The 26958-nt window shown below is 35.9% G+C and overlaps 2 protein-coding genes across 2 annotated transcripts in view; both read right to left on the bottom strand.

Moving 5' to 3' along the window:
* Positions 1-10936, bottom strand: part of TRERF1 (ELM2 and Myb SANT-like domain containing 1) — a 103642-nt gene extending 92706 nt beyond the window's left edge. Inside the window, exons 1-3 of the mRNA XM_051213621.1 lie at positions 10838-10936; positions 3324-3466; positions 944-1774 (exon numbers count right to left, since the gene is read on the bottom strand). Of these exons, the coding sequence (XP_051072947.1) occupies positions 944-1495 (552 nt within the window). The 5' untranslated portion in view covers positions 1496-1774; positions 3324-3466; positions 10838-10936. The remainder of the gene's footprint in view (positions 1-943; positions 1775-3323; positions 3467-10837) is intronic.
* Positions 10937-17153: 6217 nt separating this feature from the next.
* Positions 17154-26958, bottom strand: part of MS3_00010017 (uncharacterized protein) — a 39125-nt gene continuing 29320 nt past the window's right edge. The window contains exons 14-17 of the mRNA XM_051218346.1: positions 24662-25035; positions 22366-22614; positions 20120-20278; positions 17154-17521 (exon numbers count right to left, since the gene is read on the bottom strand). Of these exons, the coding sequence (XP_051072946.1) occupies positions 17486-17521; positions 20120-20278; positions 22366-22614; positions 24662-25035 (818 nt within the window). The 3' untranslated portion in view covers positions 17154-17485. The remainder of the gene's footprint in view (positions 17522-20119; positions 20279-22365; positions 22615-24661; positions 25036-26958) is intronic.

Below are 26958 nucleotides of genomic sequence, written 5' to 3'. Positions count from 1 at the left end.
TTAGCTCTAGCATGTGACTCTTCAGCAATGTGCATTTACGATCCATCTATGGGTAAAACCCAGGACTTCCAGATCTCGCTGGGGAAGCTTAGCCATTGGAGCTATTGGATAGGCGTCAAATGGTACAATTTCAACTACAATGAATTCGCAGTATAGCACAATAATCAACCAATGTCATGTATCCAACAGTCGATGGTCTAGAATACTTACTACTCATTTACATCCAGACGAAATAATCAGATACAACACGTTAAATAAAAGATATAAGACCACAGAATTAGAGAACAATACATATACATGTACAATCTAGTTTTTTCCCAAAAGTATTCTAGATGACATTAAGGAGGGAAATTATATTTGGAAAAATAATTTTTCACGGTCATTAATATTACATTAATCCAACCTCTATACACCTTGTGTCAATTTCACTTCGTCATGCTAATGTTGTGTAGGAACGTGGATCAACACACATCGGCTCCAAGTTAATGATAGCTTACAGATAACTAACAACTTTTTGAACACTACGTAGTGACCAACGTTATATTTATCTGGTGTTTTTAGCTCTGCTTGAATGTTATCGATCAAGTTGCAATGTGGCCACTAATCCGGGTGACTCAACATAAAACATACTATGCTGAGATATTAAATAGATGTAGTCAACAAGAAACATTGGACCTATGTCCACAGTAAGAAACATTTCCACCGAGATTCCATGTAGCCTGAAAACTACGGTGACAACATTCCAGATTGTAAAGCAAGGTAACATGGATCTAAATCCCATAAGAGACATAAGTTTTCCCAACATTGTAGATACACCCTACAGTCCAGCATCAACAAGAAAGAAGCCCAGGTTCAGGGTTTCTTACCAACTACTTGGAACCACTTAATACATATACATTACATCATGTAATTTAACAAAATGATGGAAAAAATACATACTTACTTTATCACAAAACGGACATTTTAATGTTGTTCTTGGATGAACTGGTTGCTTTACTAAACTAGTAGGCGTTTCATTTGAATTAACTTTAACAGCAGGATAATCAGATGAAGCATTATTATTATTATTATTATTATTATTATTATTATTATTATTATTATTATTGTTCATTGTATGTTCCTTTGTCACTGATGATATAGCTGCTCGTTCGTTGTTGTGGTTCTTATTCTTACCACTTATAGTATGAGTAGTATTCCATATAAGATTAGAGGAAATTGGAGAATTGGGCGAACTAATGATGGGATTATTATCATCATTCTCGTTATTAAGAATATTAATACGTAAATCAGCAAATTTTTTTTGTTCAGATTTTGAAAATAAAAATAAATCACTTGATGATATTGTAGTATTGTCATTATTTAATGTTAAATTACTGATAGACGATTGTATAGTATTACAACAAGAAGATGGAAGAATAGGAAGAACAGCAGTAGCAGTAGTAGGACCAGTAGTAGTAGTAGTAGTAGTAATAGTAGTAGTAGAGGTGATGATCATCTGATGATGATCAGCTTCATTAGAAATTATTGATGAAGTAGGAGAATTACACAAAAGATCAAAATTATATGGATCGTTATTAGAGGAAGTGGAAAAAGCAATAGAAGATAAGGAATTAATAGTTGTTGGGGATGTTATACGTTTCAGTAATCTATTCACCGGGTTCACTTTAACAGTAGAAAGATTTGATTGGCTATTTATCAAATTCGTTCTAAATAAATCACGACTTGATGATGTAATGATGATGGAGATGACTTATTCGAATTGATTAATGGCTCACTAAAATTGGATATGAACATAGTTTATTTTGTATGTGTTATAATTTTTAAAAGAAATCTAAATTATAAGATTATCAGTATCAGAAGGGGTTTTGTGGATATTATAGTAATTTTAGTAGTTGAGATCATGATCTTGGATGCGTACTACTGAAAAGTCCCACAGTAGGACGAAACGACTGTTCAGTGCTTCCAGGTTTCCCATGATGGTCTAGCTTCAATTGACTCATGATCTCAACTATAAAATTATTGGAAAGAGAGCATAGATGAAACACAATCACTAACAGTAAAATAACTAGTTGGTTGGCATATCACATTCAATAATAACAGATTTGTAATTACTGAAAATTTCATACTAATCTGTTTTACATAACTATTAAATACTAACTACGAAATTGTGATCGGTTTAGATAGTCGGTGTAAAGTCGTGAATCAAAGGTTTTTGGTATTTGACATTGGGCTTTAAGGTGTACTTAAAATTTGAGGAAAACAGTATTACCTGGTGGATTCGAACTAGGACTATTTAGATTAACTGTTTGAAACGTTACCATTAAACAGTTTAGGTCGTTATTTGTAATGTGACTTTGCAATCGAATGCAACTTTACGAAATTGACCAACGTCTTATATGAGATCTAGCAATATTACCCAACTTTCACCAAACTTAACTAAGAAGAGAGGGTTCGAACCTGCAGCTCACTGGTTGAAAATCAACTAATAACATCATTAAAATGTCGCTTCTTTAAATAAGCAATAACCCATAGATCATATATACACTACCTCACCAATGATAAATGCTAATAACAAGCAAAACCCATCTAGAAAAATTATCTAACAATGGCCTCGAAATCTATCTAAACATTGAATGTACAATAACATAATGTATGATGTGAAAAAGTTATGACAACGAATACTTTTAATTTGAATAAACATGTTTAATGTTACAATTGAATTAGTTGATATTGAGAGTTAATTGGTCAGTTAGTCAGCTACAACGGAGGACTAGGCACATATATGCATCGGTACAAGTTGCCATACCTCATTAGCACAACAACATGAACACCAGATTCATAGAAGTAGTTAATTCAATGGTGGTAATATATAAAAGAAAGATTGAATATAAGGATATAGTACAAAAAGAAAGAATTAGTTCGTAGAAAGAAAGACACAAAGCGATTTTAATTTCATAGTATAGGGGAGAAAGAGAGTTTATACACCTACGCCATTGTGATCTATTCTAAGCAATATCACCCAGAGTTTCCAGCCATGTCACCCATAGTCTCCAGTTAACTGTTCTACTCACAATGGACAATTTATTTATGAGAATTCACTATACATGAAAATCTTATGCATCTGGACACTTATATATTAGAGGAGTTATGTTAGAGGAATAGGGTTCAAATTCAAAAAACTCAATTATAGTACTTTATCAAACATTATGCTTTCGCCTTACTGGTATTAATAATGCATCATTAGAACAAAAACCTTACAGAACTATTAGATATAGAAGGGGAAAAAGTTTAAAATTCACATACAATGAAAATAATGTACTTACAAACATTCAATATATTCAAAATAATACACAATAGAATATTAATGATTAGCCATACAATACCAAACTTTCTTTCAGGAACAATAAAATTGAAGCATTTCTCACATTTTTTCAATGATTGAACCTAGTTTTGAGGCATGTAAAATCTGAAAGAAAAAAAAATTAGATTTCGTTTGAAAGAAAGTATTAGAAATAAATTCAATATATCAAATATCATTAACACTGGTTGAAATCATGAGTCAATTGAAGCTAGACCACCATGGACAACCTGGAAGCACTGGACGGCCGTTTCGTCCTAGTATGGGACTCCTCGGCAGTGCGCACCCACGATCCCGCCCCCCACGAGATTCGAACCCAGGACCTACCAGTCTTGCGCCAGGCGCTTAACCAACTAGACCACTGAGCCGGCATCCAACGATGTTAATGTCTAACTTCAACCAATCCACGATGGATGCGCACTGCTGAGGAGTCCTATGATGGGACGAAACGGCCGTCCAGTGCTTCCAGGTTTTCCATGGTGGTCTAGCTTCAATTGACTCACGATTTCAACCAGTGAAATTTCTAAAAATCTCCACAAAACCCATTCTGATAATAATAAATATCATTAAACAAACTGTATAACTATATATCTATTTTATAAACCTTAGTTGTTATGTAATGGGGTGGAAACATAAAGAACTACGAAAGTTATCATCCAGAAGATGCAAGTGTTTATTAACAGTTGTCTACACAAAATACTTTGGATCCGTTGACCAGACACTATTAGCAATAACCTACTGTGGGAGAGAACAAACCAGATCCCACCGTAGCAAGAAATCAGAAAGAAGCGCTGGAAATGGATAGGACACACATTACGGAAAGCATACAACTGCGTCACAAGTAAAGTCATCACTTCGGATCCTCAAGACCAAAGGACATATTACGCCGGGAAATGGAGACAGACATGAGAAAAATGAACAACAATTCTATAGAACTAGAAAGGAAGGCCCAGGACAAAGTGGGTTGAAGAATGCTGGTCGGCGGCCTATGCTCCATTGGAAGTAACAGGCGTAAGTAAGTAAGTTGCATGTTATTCATTTAGTTACGCCTAAAATATGAGAGAGCATTTGAACTTAAAACTTAAATGAGTAAGTAGTTAAAGTTAATTAAACCACAGAATTCCAACAGTAGAAACGAGCAAATTCAAGAATATAAATAAGTAATGAACTATTAAACACTGGAAGTTTTTTCCAAATAAGGTAGGATACACCATTTGAATCCATTGCATTGCAGTTTTTAAGTCATCATTAGGAAGTTCTTTTTAACAGAACATCATGTAAATTATATACATGTGTACTCTGTTAGAGTAAATATAGAAATTACTTTCCATACGTTGGCTTTTATACTTGACAGCTCCCAACTGGTAAGTAACAGTGTTGAGATAAGACAAATCAATGAGAATGAAAAAATCTGGGAGTGAATTTTGACAAATCAATATTTATATATTTAACATGTATTAATTAGACATTCAGTTTGTAGTTTTTTTTTATTCTTCTGGTTGTAAACTTTGGCTATACAATCAGTGTTTTTTTTAAAAGTTAAAATAGTGAAACTATAATTTGTGGATGACCTTTGAGCGACGCAAGAGTGAACATGAGATTGTTCACTTAATTAGGGTTATAAACCAGTACGAAGAATTAGAATTACGATTTACAGTCGATAGTTAAAGTTTTCATCATGAACTGACATAAGCTATAATGTTAAAACTCTATTTAACCAAATGGATAGATGAATTTTGTGCCAAAATCCAAGATATATATTTCATTGGTTTGTTCATAAATTATAGTCTCGTCGTTAAAATATAGAAGTTACACTGACTTTTTGTGTGCGTTCTGAATGGGACTAGAAAATAGAATTCTGCGTGAGCTAATAAACATTAACATTCTTCGTGTCACTTTTTAATATTACCTGTGAATACATCTCAATCCTACAGGAGGTCAGTCGCAGCCCAAATAGCTCAGTGATAACATCTCTGACTGTGAAGCTGGTTGACAAATGATCGAATCTTTCAGGGAGTATCAGTTCCCTCAAAATTACAGGTACACCTTGTTGATGAGTGGCAAATAGTAAAAAACCTGGGTTCAAGGTTTCTTGTTGACTATCTCTAACCTCCAACCATCTTACATTCAAGGGTAAGTTGGAAGAAAGCTAGGGGCGGCCAGACCAAAATATGGAACAAGTCCATGAAGTCACGGACAAGTGGACTGAGTCATGTTGATAGGTGTAGACTACCTGGTTGGGATCCGCCAGACGATAACAACCGATGGTTAGAGACCCTGACTGACATGGCTCAAAATCGTTTGCAATGGCGCAGATGCATCCACTCTTTGTGTTCTTCCAAATACTAAACTTCTAGATCCTTTATGTCCTTTATTTTTTCTCTTTCCAAATTTATTTCATTGGATTATACTCCTTGAATTGCATCTTCAAACCCCAATCGTTCAGATTACTGCTTATAATTTTACTACCTCTACCACTAAGGGATTCGAATTGACAACTGTATCTCTGTACTAATGTGGTATGGCAATTTGAACTGATGTACGTATGTACGAAGTTCTACGTTGTTACTGACTGACTAACTGATATTCGTATTACTGGTTCAAACACAGTAATCAACCCAAGATCATATCATAATATGGATATACCTAACATCTGTTTCATATAGAATGATCAAATAATCAACGATATCTCAATGTATAGGAGGTTGGAAATCTTATCATTATTAATAGATCTAATGCATAAAAGAGTAATTGTATTTCTTTTTTTTTAAAAAAAAGAGGGCGAAATATAAGATTAATTATGGGAGTGGTGTAAGTTACCATAAATGATCATGATAACAATCATAGTGATAACCATAACAGTACTATAATAATAATGGTAATAATAATACAAAAAGCTTAACCATAAATTATAGTAATTACATTCCATATTAACAGAATTTATTTGACAAGTAAAATATTCTCAATCAATGAATGTTTCTTACTGGTAACATACACGAACTATTAAATGACTAGATAGGTTATGAAAGAGATAAAATCACTTTCCACTTTGATGAATTCATGATATGATAAACACTATTAACCATATGAGCATGCATACACAAAACTGAGAATAGGGACTTGAATCAATGAAATACTTTTTTTATTAATCTTTATGCATCATAAATAAAAATGAATTATATTTTTATTACATTTTAGTGTAGAATATTTGAATAAAATTGTTATCATTCATATGGTAAACTGTGATCTACAATTGGTTAAACAAATACTTATATATGCTTATCTATGTTGACTATATGAATATAATTTCTATAAAATTATATTGTAAAAATGAATGGTTATTTATGTGAATGGAATTGTAGTCAGTCAGTCAGTCAGTAACAACGTAGAACTTCGTACATACGTACATCAGTTCAAGTTACCATACCACATTAGCACAAAAATACAATTGTCGGTTCAAATCCCATAGTGGTAGAGGTAGTAAAAGTATAAGCAGTAATCGGAAATATTACGGTTTGTAGATGTTAGTCAAAGAGTATAATCTAGTGAAATAAATTTCAAAAGAGAAGAAATAAGGGACATGAAGAATACAGATTAGAATTTGGGAGAACACAAAGAGTGGATGCATCTGCGCCATTGCAAACGATTTTGAGCCATGTCAGTCAGGGTCTCTAACCATCGGTTGCTATCATCTCGCGGTCCCCAACCAGGTAGTCTACACCTACCAACATGACTCAGTCCACTTGTCAGTGACTTCATGGATTTGTGCCATGTTTTGGTCTGGCCGCCCCTAGCTTTCTTCCAATCTACTCCTACAACATGAAACATCGTACGTCGAGGCAGTCGGTGGCTGGGCAAACGTAACACAGGTCCCAGCCATCTCAACTGATAAATTTCACTACTTCACCAATTGATTTGCCATCCTTACCTAGTACCCGTTTCCTAACAACTACATTACTTACTCGGTGGTCCCAGGATATACGAGCAATGCTTCGAAGACACCTATGATCAAATACTAGTGACTTACAAATATCCTCTACTCTTACCGGCTGTTTCACAACCATAAAGTAGGACGGAACGAACTGCTGCGCAGTAAACTTGTCCTTTGGTTGGTTGACGGATATGGAACAGTAATGTAACATTTAAGTCATTCGAGCATTGGTTAGAAAATTTATCTAAGTTCGGAACTTAATAAAGGGTAACTACAACTTTACACAGAATCGAGTGCAGACTCTTCAGATTTGATAACCAACACAATAAATACCCAGTTAATAAATCATTTTTCAACCTCTATCATCATTCAATCGCTATTAGAGGATAATAACAACTCAATTTGATTGACTCCACATACAATATAGTTTTCACTAGGACTAATTTCGACATGGATCAACTAGCGAACCTTGATAAATAACCTAACTAAATAATAATCAACTGACTTTGGATACTGTGCGAGATTTATGCTTTCTAATCGCCCACACCATGAGATTACATTTCTTCTTGAAAAGTGTGAAAAATTAACTGCGTTAGTATCTAATATGTCTGGAAGCGTGACCAAAAAGACCAAACGATAACTTTTCTGAAATTGAACGCAAATGTAATTGTCTTGATTATTGCAATCATTGGTTTAAAACTTTAAAAACCCTACCGTTGACAGTTAAGATCGGTGGGGGGAAATAGGAAAAGTGATCAAGTTAGACAGAATTCTAAGAATTGTTATGTGCGCGACTCAGTACGTATATTTACTAAGTTTTCAGTAATACTCTATGTTGGGGTCATAAACAGAATAACGTTATTTGGTTGTTTAAACATGATAAGACGGAGTGGGACGTGAACGTGATACAGAATGGATTATTAAACTCGGTATGCTGATAATTCTTAAGAAAATATTGAATGCTGCTATCAGTACAAATGCTCAAAAGTGTGACTGCATTCTCACCCACAGTTAGTTGTCTGTAAGCTCACTGATCATACACTAAGGTATCAAGTAAAATAAATAAAGTGGTGAATAGAGATTACGACACTCAGATTTTATTCAGTAGATTGCGAAATTCAAATCCTAACCTATTCAGTCAATCATGAGCAACGTAGAACCTGAATCGATCCAAGCTGCCATGCCACACGAGTACAGAGAGATACAGTTATCAAGACAAATCCCAGAGTAATAGTAGTGTTGGTAAAAGTATCAGTGACAGTAGATCAGGCGTAGAAAAACGAAAGCATAAAGATATTTGACCATTCACTTTTTGAAAGAAGACAAAGAGTCTGGGTCATGTCGCCCAAAGTCCGTAGCCATTGGTCACGATGATCACGTGGACCCCAGTCACAGTCTACACCTGTTAACATAGCTATGTTCAATTACCAACGATTCTATCGAGTAGTGTCACGTCTTGCTTTGGTCGCCCATAAATTTCTTCTAGACTACTCATACACCAGACACCGCGCGCAAAGGTAGGAGGTGGTTGGAATTACGTAAAGTAAATCTTAATCACCACAGTTTAAGATACACAGCCTGACCAACCGACTTGTCAGCTTTACCTAGGACTATATGCGCAGTCTCACTGACACTCACTTGGCGAAGCCAAAATACACGAGCGGTGCTTCTAAGACAATTGTGGTTGAGTATGAACCAAAGAGTATCTTCCATTCTCAATAAGCATGCTTCACACCAACCAAGTGTCTTTCAATTTGGCTAGGTTTAACTACTTGGGTAATAAAATCATCTCTCACCATTACTAAATATGAGTGTCTAGTATTTTGAAGGGGGATGGAAAGAACTTTTGGGAATTTATATTTCACTTCATCTAATCTGCGGCTAATAGAACGGAAAGCATAAACAACGAAGAGGCAACGGCGTGCGTCCCAAACTGTTTAAGTCCTTACTGTTCTGTTCATTCAGCTGTCTGTTGAAGTCCAGTCTAAAAATGTGTTGTTTTTAAGCGTAGTTCTGCACCTAATTCGATGAGACCGTGAGAAATACCAGTGGAGTCTACAGGTACACGCCTCAAACAATGCAGTTTCGGAAGTCCAGCAGTATTACTAAACTTTTTAAAAGCTCAAGCACGAGTACATAAATAAGTAGCTGGTAAACGAGTTGTGTTTTTCATAGTACGTTAAAACTTTAGGAAACATCAGTTCCGGTTAATATATCTAGACTAGGTCATTACAGTGGACAGTCTTAACTACCAAGATAAAATAACAGTTATTGTCAAGTAGTTTAACGGTTTTATAGTCGCACGCAATCTACGAATAATTGTAAGATAGATATAACTAAGTATAATATAGTTTTATGGACATACTGGGTTTTCGATTAATAAAAACAAGTCTATCAGGGAGTTAAAAAAAGATTCTTATTTAAATGGAAAGCAATATTGAGTGTATATCCACAATGGAAGTAGAATATAACAAAAAATCTCAATGAAATGTCAGATTTCCTTTTTATCTACTTCGCTTTCGATAACGGGACTACATCACTAAGACATACAAAATTAGTAGCTCAGAGCCAAGCATATGAAACAATGAGTAATGATCTTCATTAAAATTTCCAACCTTAATCTTGTTTTCTACTGCAACTCGAAAAAAGGATAGGATCCGATGTTAAGGACAAATAAAAATTAGTCTAAGAAACAAGAATAAAAGCACTTTAGCATAACGAAATCATTAAAAAACATGAATGCGGGTTAATAACACATGACAACCGCCAAACCTAAGATTATTGGCGAGTTGATCGTAAGTAATTGAATACAAGACCAATTTCAAGTCACATCACTCTCAAGCCGAATTTGTTCAAAACAATAAAAGCAGGACTATACACTTGGAATACTACAGAATTTGAGATGATAATGTTATTAGATATGTGACATATTGAGCGCCCATGGAAGAACAAAATGTGCCACTGTGCCGTATAATCATCCTGACTACCTACAGGCATTAAAGTTCAAACGCGTTAACAAAATTACTGGTTAAGAATTTATTATCCACAGGTCTTTTAATGACCAGGTAGTATATGGGTTATCATAAAAAATTTACTGTGCGAATTGCATAAATGATTCGATATTTTTAACTTATTTTCCATAACTAGCACCGTAAATAACAGATACAAGCAAGATTATGGTTTATGAACAAACCAATCAGACTCAAACTAATGAGTTCTGGATGTCTGCAAGAAATTCATCCATTTAAATGACACTATAGCTTATATCAGTTCGTGACGAAAACCCAAACTCAACTCCTGACCGTATCTCCAGCCTTTAAGCACTAAATCTGATTTCTAACACTGATCTATAATGCGCTTTTGATTCTAAAAGGTTGCCGAGTATTCTAAAAATCACTTTGGCGTCGCATCAAAATCGTCCATAAATTTTAATCGCACCAACACATTTTGGAGAAGACCTGTAAAAGAATCACGATAGCGAAAGCGTTTTACTGTATAAGACCACTTTTTATGTATATAATTCGTAACCAAAAACGGGTGTGACATACAGCGACGGAACATAACGGGCAAGAACGTAATATTAATCCACATGTAAGCACAACAGTATAATGCCCTCGCTTTTTCAAAAACTCCGCTCCAAAGGACAAGGTGAAATATTAGATTTTAAAGTAGTAAAAGTGCATTTCTCTTCTAAAGTTTTAAGCTAGATCAATCAATGAAAATCCGTTGTTTATTCAATAAATGAATTGTTCTATGTTTACTTTTTTCCAGGATTATATAAAATTGAGGATTCAGAATCAGCACAGCGTACGTTATGTTTCGAACTAATATTGACACAATTCCCATCATCACCTAACCAATCACTTCGTTCCACTAACAATTTCCAAGAGAAAATCATACTCAGGAAAGGTTAAAATGCCAGTTCATTGCGTTTTTCTTAAGGTATTCAAATTTCCGCCTTCAGACACGATGCCTGAAATGCTTTAATTATATATTTTTTCTTTCTGTCCATTACAGTGTCGTCGTATTCGCATAAATTTCATCAGTGTCCTCAAACCCTCCTTAAAGTAACTAATGGTTTGGGAAGATGTTACATTTAATAGGCTTCTTAATCTCCTGAATTCTCAAACTCTGTATACACCTACTTTTACGATCTGTGAGGTTGACTAGCCACTTGTTTTCTCAAAGTACTGGTCACCCTTGCAATAAAACTAGACACCATCTCTACAATAATGTCAATCGGCTTCATAATTAATAATAGTAGGGCATTTCCGTAGTCTGGCAAAATACAGATCAATAACTAAAGCATAATATGAGTTTAAAAATATGTCAGAGTAATCCGCATGAATACGTTTCTACCATTCACAGGATGCCGGTAAGGGATTCCAAATAGACTTATTATAGGATGTCAAATGTAAACCAGCTTCAGTTTTTCAATTTTCGACTAGTATCAGCACCAATCTCTGGACGCCAACAGATCTGATGAGCAAGCAATTTCGTTTTCTCTTCTCTCACATGGGCAGAATAAAAGTTGGAAATAACCGCAGGTCTCAGTGTGCGGAGAATGATTACTCTATCGTTAAAGGACAAATACAACTACGGGCTTTAGTGGTAAGTCTTCTCTCTTTTTGTAAAAACCAAGAAACTTACGCGTGCATTGAATGTTTCAACCTCTTTACATGTAATCACGACCGTTCCAGAATACTTACAAGTATCTTCTACCAGTTCTGCTGTATCACTGGATTACAATGATGAAGTCATAAGCCTATTTACTTACTACTTACTTACGCTAGTTGCTCTTCGTGGAGAACCATAGGCTACACACCAACATTCTCCACCCAATTCTCTCCTGGAAAATCCTTCCCAGTTCTTCCCAGTTGTTATTCATACTTTTCATGTCTGCTTCCGATTCCCGACTCAATATGTTTGTCAGCCTTCAACTTATCACTTCCTTCATCATGCAGTTTGATGATTTCTTCAATGTATGTCCTATCCACCGACAACGTCTTTTCATAATTTCTTCTTGACCTGGAAGTTGGTCTGTTCTCTTCCACAGAAGGCTGCTGCTGATGATATCCGGTCAACGAATCTTGAGTAGACCACTGATAACAGATACTTGTGTATTTTTGATGATGGTTGTGATAGTTCTAGAGATTTCAGTTCCGTATAGAAGAATTGTCTTGATGTTCGTTTGGTGTCTTCACATCTGCATCAGATCCTCCTTGTTTATCAATAATTCTGTAGTGAACGAGAGCTTCGGTGACGAAAACCATTGTATTATAAGTCGTAATGTTAGTTTGAAAATCATACACTGAACACATCATTTGCACATCTTTTTTTGTGTTGTCCTTTACCTATTCGTTTATTCCTCTGACTCTGTAGTTATCTTGACTGCTTTCTGATCACCTTTCTGTTCTCTTCAATTAAATTTTCTACTTCTATGCATTCTATTTCCGACTGTTGCCGCGTACTACTTATTCCTGTAAGCATAAGTGGCATACGCTACTTTGCTGCCCAAATACACGGAAGATTCCACCTTTCTCAGAGCTTTTCCGTCAAGTGTGATTATGTCGGTGCTCTCTGTTGTATTTTTAGATGTTGCTTTCTCTCTAGTGTATGTTGAGGCCTATCGATGCAGAAGCTGATGCTAAACTGGCTGTCTTCCGCTGCATTTGTTGGTTTATATGAGGTAGGGTAGCTAGGTCACCGGTGCATTTCAAATCGTATAGTTACATGCAGGCAGTTCATTGCATTCCGTTCTTCCCAGAAGCTTTACCGGACTCCGGTTCTTACTTAGAATGAGTCTATCAGCTGTCCTCCACTCACGACATTGAAGTATGGTCCGTCCAATGAACTCTGTATGATTTTAACTAATCTTTCATGTACTACAGTGTGGGAGAAGATATCACAAGGTCTATAAGGAAGTTGATATATGGAAGCGAGTTGTGCTATTACTAATAGCCCTGTCAAATATAACGTGACAAAATCACGAACCAGAACACTGACTTATATGCCTTTTTCCGTATGCTATGATGATGTGTCTACCCCAAATCCTTATTAGTCCTCTGCATAGTATATTCTCGCCTAACCCACTACATTCAGTCCAGAACACAATTATCAACCTTCACTATATGAATCGTATAATTCAGACATACGTGATTTATTTACGAATATACCAAACCGTATCACACTATAAAATGAAAAGTAGTAATTATACAAGATTAAGCCAAATGTATCGGTGAGTATTGAGAACTGTAACTAATAAATTGAAAATAAATTAAGAAGGTAAATCTCAAAACAGTTGCCAATAGGTCAAATGGAAGGTGATGATAAGAGGAATATGAATAGGCATATAATCTAATCCGTTAGTAATCACCTGATAAGAATACATGTAACAATTTTCCATAAATAATCCCTAGCTGATAGTATTCACATATTATTCATCTGGATGTGACAAGTTCAATTCAACCGAGTTTCAAACAACGATCTATTTTGGTAGGTTAACTGCCGATTCTTAAGTACTCGAAGTTGCGTAGCTAGTGAGTAGTAGTGTGATATTTCTGTGGTTGTTAAATGAAGAAAAACTGTTCACATAAGACGTCCACTTATAAAATACGACCGATTTCAAAGTGAGTGATCAGTCCAATATCTGGAAATATCGATGGAGTTATCATGCGAGATGAATAATAATGTGTAGCCATTTTCCTCTGTATTCTCGACACAGTCAATAAATAGCTGAATGTAGTCTTAATGATTGCATACACTGACGACACTTAAATCACATCTGTCAAAAAGATTGGGAAGATGCTTGCTTTTTACTTGAAATGTACGTAAAATCTAATGTCTTCCATATATTACAATTCTTAATCACGATTATTCTCGTCCTGATTAGTGATAAGTCAAATGTTTTCTTTAATCTGTAGTGACCTACTTTTACCAGGAGAACGCGATTGGTTTAATGGAAACAATTATTATTATAATCAATTGTACCAGTGATTGTTTTACTGTGATCGTTTGTTTACAATGTCAACGATCAAAATTGCACAGGCACGTGACTGCCCCCATTGGCAGGTTCGCTACGCCTGATGCTCGCTTCGATCACGTTCATATAGACATTGTGGGACCACTTCCACCATCGCATGGGTATGATCACGTACTCACGTGCATCGATCGTTTTACAAGGTAGCCCGAAGCTATTTCCATCACGTCTATCACGGCGGAGACAGTTGCTCACCGCTTTGTAGAACGATGGATAGCGCTATACGGTGGTCCCTCGACTGTCACGACTGACCGTGGACAACAATTCCAGTCCGCATTATTCTTCTCACCGACCCGGCTGCTTGGTACGGAACGCATACGCACCACCACCTACCACCCAGCATCAAATGATTTAGTTGAACGGTTTCATCGCCAACTTAAAAGTGCTCTTCGAGAACACGAAAATAACAATTGGTAAGAAACCTTGCCGCTTATCCTCTTAGGCATCAGAACGAGTTTAAAGGCAGATACTCGATGTTCCGCCGCTGAACTTGTTTACGGCACGACATTGCGTCTGCCTGGGGAATTTTTCACACCACGGAGCGGTAACGATTTCTGTGAGTCAGACTACGTCCATCGACTGTCTGAATTTATTCGAACACTGTCCCCGGTGTCAACTCGAATACAACATCGACAGGTCGCTCTCCGTCGAGAGTTATCTACCTGTTCAAATGTTTTCATACGGGTAGATTCGGTACACAAACCTCTGCAACAGCCTTACGAAGGACCTTTTCACGTGATTTCTAGTCACGAAAAGACTTTCAAGGTTGATCGACATGGCCGTGTCGAGATCGTCAGCATTGATCGTCGATGACAGTGCTTTACCCGATAACTCGAGACGCAATGCTAGACCCATCAAACCTAATAGCAGGATCCTTACATCTACTTCAGGTCCCACGCTAGATACATCAGAGACCTCATTCTCACGCCCCGGTCAACAGCACGTGTCATCTGCACCAATGACGGACGAGACTTCAGTCTCACGTCCAGATCAGCAGACCACGCCACCCTTGACTTCGGATGAGATTGCAGGCTCGCGAAATACGAACGAGACTACCGTCTCACTTTCTGGTCGCCGACAACGCTTACCCGTACGTTTTCGCGACTAACCGTACAATCAACAATGGATACAGTGTAGGACTATTTCTATACTACATGCGTGCAACACTTTTTCTCTTTTCCTTTGATTTTTCTTGTATCCTGAGCCCATGCCTCCAACCATCGCCTTTTTGGTATCGTCAACTTCAGTCAACCTCGGCGAAAGGTGGTCTGATCGCCCACGCTCTTGCCAACGCACTCAGTCGATATTCTGGTTTCGAATCTGCCTGGCATACGCATGGTCTTGAACCTGGTTGTTACGGTCGCTTCTGGTTTCTTGGCTCAACGTGGTTTCGTCGTACGTCTGCAGTGTTTGCTGGTCCGGACTCCTAGGAACGCAATCTTCAGATCCTTCATACAAACCACTCTGGTATGATATACTAACTTGAGTAGAAATTACAGCACATTTCTCCTGGTACAGTTCTACGTAAAAGACCTTAGGTGGCAACACGTTTGCTGATCAGTCCCACGAATTAAACCGCTACGTATCGAAAGTGTAAACCCTTTCTAGGAGGGGGCTCCTGTAGTGAACTACTTTTACCAAGAGAACGCAATTGGTTTAATGGAAACAATCAATTGTGCGAATTGTACCAGTGATTGTTTTACTGTGCTTGTTTGTTTAACTGTACTAAAGACAGCCACTACTCCTCCATTATTTTTCCGTGAACTGTGGCCTTGTACGCACGTACGCTCGTCCATTGATTCCGTTTGTATTTTCCTTTGGCACGATCTCGGTATTTTTCCGATACCACGAGATCGCCAACGAGTAAATCCGGTTACAATCTTTTTTCGCATTCTGATGTTCTGGTACGCGCTCTTCTTGTAGTAGTGTTCATAGTCAACCGCGACTCGACTCCACGCTACAAATCAACGCTGAACAGCAAAAGAACACAACGGATATGACCCCATCTGTTTGTGTCTCAAACTAAGAAAAGACGTTTCGTGTCGTTTTGTTTTTCAACAATTGTCAAAATGTGGAGACTTGTTTTCCATCTCAGTGACTCACCGATATCGTAGCAATTGTGTGAGACTTCAATGGCCTGTAATGGATTCTGTCAGAATAGGTGGACCGGTATTTCTGAGTAGTCCTAAACAGAAAAAAATACATACCCCGTGATTATCGACTTCTGATCTTCCTATAATCAACGTTAGATTATGGTGACATGTATTTTCACCATAGAAGTTTGAAGAATTCATATTAGTGGATCAATATTCGGTATTTTTAACATTTGCACCAGCATTTCATACAAGTGAATATAACTTGGAATTATAACTTTTGTTCTATCTACTTGTCTAGTTGACTAGCCGTAGAATGACAATAAGTATTACAAGATCGATTTTTACCGTATTTTTTTGTTTCATTCTCTTACTTTACCGCTGAACAAGAAGACTAATATTTTTACGGACATTATCATATTATTAACAGCTATCACATATGACCATCATTTAAAACTAGAAGTAAGTGTTAATATTGTATGTAGATCATTGCTTCAATAAGGTTCATCCACGTGTTGCTATACTTTAAATCTACTTAACACAGCTGAAACTATAGAGTTTATCGATTCAGTCTGAGTTAACCTTGATTAAAGGTGATAGTCGAAAAATATCTTTAATTAATACCAAGTGCTGGAAACAAAAACGTACACTACACTAACAATTTATATCTAAGAACTTAGATAGACTGAGTAACTACATTTCATCAAACACTACGGTCAAAAATGCAAAGTCTGACTTTCTAAACTTTTTCAAGTATGATACACTGAATACACAAATCATTATCAACACCATATCAACAAGTCCTCAGTCTTAATGAAATTATGTAGATTTAATATTCACTGATTACTTTTCTAAATGAAATTGTATAGCTTTCTGAAATAGTTGATATTGGTTAGTTGTTAATAACTGATGTTTGAGCGAGATATTCACTCCATAATAAAAGTTGAAACAAATACCACGTGTACTGGAGGGTTGTGTATTTTGAAAATGCAAACTATACACATTTGTTGGTTTTCTTTTTACGTTTTTTTGTTTTAAAATCTCATCAAAATAGTGTAGTTGATTCATTGTGAAATTCCTGTCTTCAACAAATATTCAGCCTAGATTATACAACAGATAAGATGTAAAAGGGGAATTTAGGAAAAATAAAATGAAATCATTTATTCTAATCATGTAACATTGGAAAATATTTACGTAAATTGATGATTGAATGATGACTCCTAATTCAGTATAGATGTATTAACTTCCGGTCAAAATTTACAGATTCACGACTTATCCATAAAAATGAGTGAACTTTAGGAATTGTTAGTGTAGCATATTGTGTAAAGTTTGTTAAAAGTTGATCACACAAAGCTGACTCCTGTTTCAAATACTCATGGACTCATCTCAAAAAAGCCCTAAGAAGAGATAAAAGACGAAAGAGGGAAGCGACACAACCTTCAAGAGTTATGGATCGCAAGAGGAATGTGGTAATCAAGTTTCAGGTGGACCCGAGGAAAATACCCTACACAAAAGACTTTAAAGAGTAGAGGTGCGAGGGTGGCACACGGGTAAACTTGAGGAAGCTCTAGAAAGCTCTGAAAGAGCTAAAGATATTCCATCTAAACATCTTCTGGAAGAATATTCCAGAATCTTTACGTGTAGCTTTCCTAATGGAAAAATGCTAAAAACCCCATGTATGTGGATTGAATGATTATAATGATGATTTCGTTTTTACTAAAAAAACTATAAATACCTGAAAGTTTTGTAACATGTTTGACACTGTTTGGAACAGTATTCCTTTCGCTTGTCTTCTGTCTTCCTATTTACGAATTAGAGGGTCCTAGTGTTTGAGTGCTCAAATTTTACATGGTATATTAAGAATCAAACCTCTAGATATGACAGTATATGATAGCAGGTAAATGTGTTTCTCTACAGATTGCAAGTCAACTCATTAATCATCAATATAAATGTGACCTTTTGTCTAAACATGTTTGGTTTATGTTAGATCTAGTGTCACCACCTACCTAAATAGAAGTATGTCAGATGAGACTCTAACCTACCATTCAGTGGCTGATGATTAAATATTGATATGCTACTACTTACTAGCAAAAGACATCAACATTTTTTTGAGCGGAACATGTCTACTTATAACTGAAAACCTAACTCGCTGAAGTTTATGGTCAAAGACGTTATTATTGAGCTTTCCAAATTAAAATTGATACTCTTCATAACCGGTTTAGACATTTAAACTTCCTAGTTTTTATGTCAGCACAAAACTTCACTTATGACAATCTGTAGTGGCTGGTACTATGTCAAGCCCACACAGGTTTTTCTGGCTTTTGAACAAACCAATTTATACATTATTTACAAGCTATATTTTGACCTTATCGGTTATTAAACCTATTTTTTATACGATCAGATGTGTGTTAAATGATCATCCTATTCATAACCTGTCTGTAATTTATTTTTGTCTAGATATCACGATTGATCAAAACGACTTGGTTCACACGTCTTTCCCTATGCGAGTCGTTTCCTTTTGCTTCGTTTCTCCGATTGTCCGTTTGAATCAACGAGTATACAAAATATACGTATTCGAAATTTATTGTCGTATTTGGCTTATTTTGCTCCGTTATTCTCTAACGCGAATTAAGTCGGTTGGCAGCACGTATATTTTGATAACAACATCGCACGATTTAACTAGAGTCAAATACAGGACCACTAAGAACCATACCGAATCTGGAAAAGTCATACAGGTTTCAAAACTAGTTATTAATGTGTAGTGACCTACTTTTATCAAGAGAACGCGATTGGTGTATTGGAAACAATTATTATTATAACCAATTGTACCACGGATTGTTTTACTGTACTTGTTTGCTTAACTGTACCAAAACACATACATTCCTCCGTTGATTGTGACCTTGCACGAATTCGGTTACTCTCAGTAAACACACTTGTAACCTGGCACGATCTCCGTATTCTTTCAATACCACGCCAACAAATACATCTCGACTACAGCCATCAACTGCCTACTGATATTTGGCTTACGGGAGATAATATCGGTTAACTGGTACGTAGTCTTCCTGTAGTGATGATCATAGTCAACCGCGACTCGACGCTACACTACAAACACACTACCCACGTATTCCATTGTTGTATGGGGCGGAATCTTGGAGAACTAAGAAACCCGTCATCCGGAAAATACAGGTGTTTATTAACAGTTGTCTACGCAAAATACTTCGGATTCGTTGACCAGACACTATCAACAACAACCTACTGTGGGAGAGAACAAACCAGATCCCACCGTAGCAAGAAATCAGCAAGAAGCGCTAGAAATGGATAGGACACAAATTAAGGAAAGCATACAACCGCGTCGCAAGTAAAGTCATCACTTCGGATCCTCAAGACCGAAGAATACATTACGCCGAGAAACGGAGACATCTGAGAATAATGAACAACAATTGTATAGAACTAGAAAGGAAGGCCCAGGATAGAGTGGGTTTGAGAATGCTGGTGGGCGAACTATGCTCTATTGGGAGTAACAGGCGTAAGTTTTGAATCATAAGAAACCTACTAAACTTTGACCTCAATCCCCAATCTAAGGATCTGCTGAGATATTTTACGTTAATACTTATCACTAAAATGCACAAAAAAAAATCAAATCATTCTTCTCCTTTTGATTGTAAAAAGTGAAATAAATAAACAATGAATGAACTTGCCACAAAATCAACTGGATCATCTGGACGTATTTCAGAACATTCCAATAAAGCTTTCGATAATTCAGGCATAATATATTTCATTAAATAATAACGCATTGGTAGTGAATGTGCTTCAGCATACTGATAATTTTGTGTATTCAACAAAGAAAGCCAATTGTTCTAAACAAAAAAAATTTATACAATAAGTTTTATCAACTATTAAACTTTAAGACTGGAAATGAACAAGCACATTGAAACCGATTCAATTTATCAACCAATCAGGAGAAGTATACACAAACATAGTAACAAAAATTAAACCAATGGGAGATACAACCAAAACAAAGAAGTAAACAATGACAGGTTTAAAGTCAACAATAACAAATCAACATCGAAGTCTATAGGACAAGCTGTGAGCTATATGTGGAGAAATTTGAATACTTCACTTATACTTAAAGTTTGTGCTGATGATGGCGTTTAGAAGAACGATGAAAGTTCTACGACCAAACCATCCAGCTCAGAGAACAAAACGCCATCAAAATGATTTAAAACCAATCAGTAACCTTGAAGGATTGTTGAATGTTAATATGTGACTTCATTATAAAGTTTTTTTTATTGATGGTTTTAGTTGAAAATAAAAGTAGTGTATACTTTACAGTTGGATCATTTAGAGTAGATAGGGCAACAAATTCGTTTGCTATTGTTTACTTGAATCTTTTCATTAATGATAAGAACTGCAATTGATCAATCTCTTACTGAGTGAACATGAACTTTGAGATGCAGGTACATTCAGCTGATAAGTCCTAAATAGGACGAGAACGCACATCAAACTGGATTCCATGGCTAGTCACAATCCATCTTTCCTTATAGATAAAGTAACATTTAAAAAATTCTCAACTAGAGTTACATATCTTTATTAATACTTAGAGTTGTTTATTTTCATCTAAATTTGAATAAATCGTCACAAGAAGAATTGCTGAATACAATATTTTACCTAAAATGTTTTCAATGCTTAAGACCTCTTTCAGAATAGACTGTAATTCGAGCAGTTAAGTTCACATTATTTGTCTGCTCAGTCGTTCAGTATTCAAATGTCTCGGAACAAAAAAAATGTAGAAAAGCCATGAAAAATGATTCATGATCTGGTTGATAAATTATAAACCAGTATCTGGTGGTGATTAACCATTAATCACTGTTTATTACCAAAAGGGATAAGTGTAAATCGATTAATCACTTCATATGGACTTCAAATATTAAACAAATTCGTTACTTGAAAATGTTTATGTGATTCTGCTGAGATTTTTGTATCCACTGAAGATAATTGTGATCATGTCACTGAAAACCAGGATAAGTTGTACAGGGAGCCCCTTCTATTTTGAATACACTCAACGAAGTGTATTATGGAACTTCAAATTTTCATATCAATAAGCCAGTAAGTTGACATTTATTAGCTAACGTCTTCAACATTCGGTGTGACATACATTCTTATCCGCCTCTAAATGCTCTGGTACGGCCGAGAGTGGGGAGAGTCAGCTCCCCCTCTGTAAATGCTCTCACATGGCCACGTGCATACAACCACTGCCACAGGAGTACTACTGACTGCCTTCTCGTGATGGGAGTGTTGATTACGAAATTGAAAAGACGATAAGCAGATGTCTGGCGCTTTAACCGTTTGGTGGATATGGGGTGCCCACCTAGGGAAGTTGGAAAACTCTGATTCCAAACCAATGGTGCATATATGCTGCAGGATAATGAAGAAACAAATGGCGTATAAACTAATCGTTCGTCACCGACTATCACAGGACTGAATCTATTGACGTTGCTCTACTGTGTTGTGGATCGGACCTTCAGGTTGAAGGCTCGGGGGCCTCTAAAAAACCTTCTACTTCATTTTAGGCGTCTGAGCAGTATCCCATCTCTCACATAAATCGAATGACGGCGTATGACGCATATGTGTTCAAATGAATAAATAATGAATAATTATCTTTATCTTGTCATTGTTTATAATTATTTCAATCAGTTTACATTATTTCATACAGATTTTCGTAGTTGAATCTAAAACAAATTCATCCATTATTGAGTTAGAAGTCATCATGTTTTCAGTTCAACTAACTCAATATAAAGTTATTCATAAGTAAACCTGTTAGGTCCCGATAAGCATAATGAATAGTATAGTATTGATCCATAATGGATCCTAACAGTTACCATTCATTATGCTTATCGGAACCAAAAAAGCCGAAACAAAACAAACAGTGAAACACTTCACAAACCCAATCATTTTCAAATTTCTTCAATAAATCAATTTCTTCACATTTTTGTTTTTCTAGTTTTTCTTTAGTTTTTCTTAATTTTTCTAATTCGAATTCATTTAAAATGTCTATTGCTTTCTCTTGAATTTCATATTCATTTTGTTTTAATGGATAAATTTCAATTGAAGGCAATTTAGGCGCTTCACGTTTTCCAATTGCTTTACGTACTTTTTCTAAACAAGCTTCTTGTGGACCATTTAACTTAATTAACTGAAATAAGTAAATAAATAAATACAACTATTTATTTTAACCAAACATGAATAGTGGCCAGCAATAGAATCCAGGAGACACGTTTCGTCCTACCTAGAACTCGTCAGCTGGATGTACCTGCACTTCATAGTTCATGTTCACTTCAGGACTTGAACCCAGTACCGTCCGCTTCAAACGCCATTGCGTGATCTAATTAGCAACCGAGACTTGATAGCTAATTGCTTGTGCAACGGGGTGAAGCTCAAATTCACTTAGTGTTGTTTGTATCTTCCCATTGCTGTTAAAAACTGCAAATGACCAGACTCTTTTTGTTATATGTGCATCCTGTGCGGATTGTCTCGATATTATCTTAAGTCACAAGCTTTTTAGGCAAAGATGGATAGTAGCTAGCAGTGGAAGCTCAGGCTTGCCTATTGTGATGAATCAATCGAGTTATACTGGATGGGAAAATCGTTCATCAAAATTCTACCATGACAAACAGGTCGGTTAAAGAACGGTAAGACTAAAAGCAGCACACCAAAATTATGAGGAAGAAGTAGTACTGATGACTGTATAGAGGTGGCACGGCAGTAAGATGTTACCTTCAGACAACCAGAATAACAGAGATGCTGCCTTCCCACAAGGAGTGGTGGAGTTAGAATAGGTCGACCCTAAAAATGCACACCTCACCTTATCTCATGGATATCCGTCTCCGGTGGTAAGGTCTCAACAATTACGGAGCTAACACGAAGATTACTCACACAAAAATCGTGTGTGGTCGACCTCAAGCAGTTGTCCCTTGTGTACTGTGGTCACGCTCTCAAGTCACTAAGATCACCTCTAATACAATTTTCTTTTCAGATACTTCCAGAAGAACCCTTCCACGGTGTAGGCAACCTAAAAGTGGTAACTGCCTTCATTACCTCTAACAACAGTCAACTGGAATCCAGTACGCTCATTTCGTCCTATCTGGGACTCGTCAGTAGCTAAGTGGATGACGCAATGGCGTTTGAAGCGAACGGTACTGGATTCAAGTCTCGGTGTGAACATCAACTCTGCGATGCAGTTACATCCAGTTGACGAGTCCCAAATAGGACTAAACGCGCTTCAAACTGGATTCCACTGCTACCCACTATCGATCTTTGCTTATGATGCTTGTGAATTAAGACAATATAGAGGCAATCTGCACAAGATTCACATATACCAATCAGAGACTGATCAATTGCAGTCTTAAACAACAATGGGGAGATACAAGCAAGTCTGACTATTTGTTTTCTTGTTTACTAAATCAAAATGAAGAAAATTTGAAATGAAAGTCAATGTATATCGGTGATTATATCTTCTCTAGATAATATAGTTCAATGTAAAAGCTTATCACTTTAGTTAGGGACTATTTAGAGAATTATCATTTCATTATTATCTCAAACTATGGAAGGATAACAGTTTGAGTTACTTTTGAAGATCTAATAACTCTTATTTACAACATTAATCACTTTATGATATAGTGTAATATAATAATCAGCTTAACAGATTTTCTATCAATTGACCATTTACATCGACTGTATATTAGAGTAAGCCATAGTTCTTATGAAATGTCGTACTCTTTATATTCATGAAGGTCACCATAAATGAGAATAAAAGTTGATTGAATGTGATAGGATAACAGTAATGTAATTAAGTGATAAAAATCTGAAATATCAAATAAAACGTAAAGGAAAAATGCAGAAATGTAATAGAAATCAAAACAGTTACAGAGAACGGTGGTCAATCATATTGTTGCTGTATCATATCCAACTTTGTAGTGTATCTAAGATGTATGAGGATATATTTCAGTGGACTAATTTTGACCTTATCAATTATTATTGAATGATGAATCCGATGTTATGTAGTTATATTCAACCACTTGTTGTACAACAGAGGTTTTTATAACTGCGCTATATTTCACTGAGCTAAGCACTGAAGTGATCTCTTACTCTAGATTGTTATATGAACTGAAATGTTACGTAATACGGAGGTGAAACAACTAATAAACACTCTATATATTGAATTAGTTTTACAGAATACTTACTGGACTAGAATCTTTATCCATATCAATCATTATTGAATGAATTTCTCTTAGATCAAAATAAGTTAAAACATTTTCTTCAGTTTCATCTGGTACTTCAGGTAGAGATGGAATATGTGCTAGTTTTAATTCTAATTCAATTGATTCTCTTATTGTCTGATGTTGATTTTCATTGATTTCTTCTTCATTTTGTCTTTCAATTTGTTTAGTTTCTTCAGTTATAATTTCCATTTCATTATCTTTTTTACGGAATTGATTTTCTTCATTTTGTTGATTATCTTCTTCTTTCTGATTAGTTTCTTCCGTTGATAAAGATTTTGATTTTCCATCTTCAGTTTGATGTATTTTCAATTCTTTCATTTGATTTGTTCCTTGAACTGTATTTTGATTATAAAAAGAAAACTAGATTTGTGTATAAATATATAGTGTGGTTGGTTGGACGTCATCTATTAAGAATACTGTGTCACTGGTGTACGATGAAAAGTAATTTCGATTGATTTATGAACAGAGTCATGTAGACCAAAACATCCATTACTAGACAGTGATTAAAAGATAAATGTTTCTACTTATTAATAAAATTCATACCATCAGTTATTCATCAGTCCAGTCAGTCCGAAAACCATGTATCTATTTATATTCGATAATTTTGATGTTTGATTATATTTCCTTGAAAAAGCTTGGACCAGATTGCCAAGTGAAACGTTGGATTTACTTCAAAATTCATTCGCTGAGATTTTACAAATACATTCTTTCTCTTTGATGCCAGTCAGTCAGCTACAACGTAGGACCAGGCAAATAAGTGCATCGGTTCAAGTTGCCACACCTCACTCATCAGCACAACAAGATTCACAGAAGTAGTTAATTCAGTGGTGGTAATATATAAAAGAAAGATTGCATATAAGAACATAGTACAGAAAGAAAGAATTAGTTCGTAGAAACAAAGATAGAAAGCTATTTTAATCTCACCGCTTAAGAGAGAAAACAGAAAGTGTATACACTTACACCATTGTGATCAATTCTGATCCATAACACCCAGAGTCATCAACCATTGTTACGATAGTCACGCAGACCCCAACCAAGTAGTCTGCATCTAACAACATGGCTAAGACCAGAGGTTAGTGAGTTCAAGCACTGATGCCAAGTTTTGGTTTGACCGCCCCTAACTTTCTCCCAACCATCCCCTACACTAGTCAGCATTGCGCGTCGTGAAGATCGGTGTTCAGTTATATGTAACACGTGGCCCATCTACCTCAGTCAATGAAGATTCACAACCCCATCAACTGATTTACCATCACAAATACAGTGTAGTTTATGAATTACATAGTTTTACTACCGTAGCTGGATCGTTTCTTAAAATAAATGTGATTGAGTGTAGTGTATTTATTTACTTGAAATCTGACTGTTTGTTAACGTTGAATAGAATCATACTTTTCTTTACTGTAAAGATTACTTTAATACTTCAAGAAGAATGAATGATGGCACTGTCGTTTTTTAGTCGGTTCACTTAATCGTAATGCTTCTGATGTCAGTAGTTCTAATCACTTCAATTTCTCATATTGAAGATTTGTGGTACAGGAACAGAAAAGGTATTTGGCCATAAGATTTATAGAACAGATGGCTTATAACTAGCATTTGAACTCAGGAAGCTCATTTCGTCAGATTCGGGTGCTTATAACTTGAGCTCTATCGTAGTATTTATGCTAACCTTGGTACTCGAATCCAGTACATTTGCCTTCAAACGCTCACGTGTTGTTCACTAAGCTACTGAGTTCAGGTGACTACTAACGTGATTAATAGGTATGATATTTATGTCGTTATTTGTGGCTGATGTTCAAGACTGTACAGTTTACTTCGTTATAGGTATGCTAGCACATGTTTTATAGAATGATTGCATTTTTTTCATAATCCTATTTTAATAAAATTAACTTCATAGAGCAGTCATTTTTTCTATATTTAATGTGAAGTTATGTAACTCCATCTACGGAAGTGACTTCACGTCTTTTCATATTACGAATCTTGCTACAGTATATCATTTTAGTTCATAGACAATGAATATGAGATCATATACATGTCAGAATAATAAAAATACCAAGTTTAAGTAATCATGAAACTTAAGTTCATGGTTTTCTGATGATTTAGTTCAGTTATCCAACACTTAACAAAATAAGATAGTGATTGGAGGTAGTCAACAAGAAACCTTGGACCCGAGTTTCGTACGATTTAGCTCTTGTCAGCAAGGTGAACCTATAATCTTGGGGGGACTGATACTCCCTGAAAGATTCTATCATTTGTCACCCAGC

The sequence above is a fragment of the Schistosoma haematobium genome, chromosome 1, assembly GCF_000699445.3.
Source record: "Schistosoma haematobium chromosome 1, whole genome shotgun sequence".
Classification (NCBI taxonomy): domain Eukaryota; kingdom Metazoa; phylum Platyhelminthes; class Trematoda; order Strigeidida; family Schistosomatidae; genus Schistosoma; species Schistosoma haematobium.
Note: the sequence above shows the minus strand (reverse complement) of the source record. Positions and strands in the feature narration are given on the sequence as shown.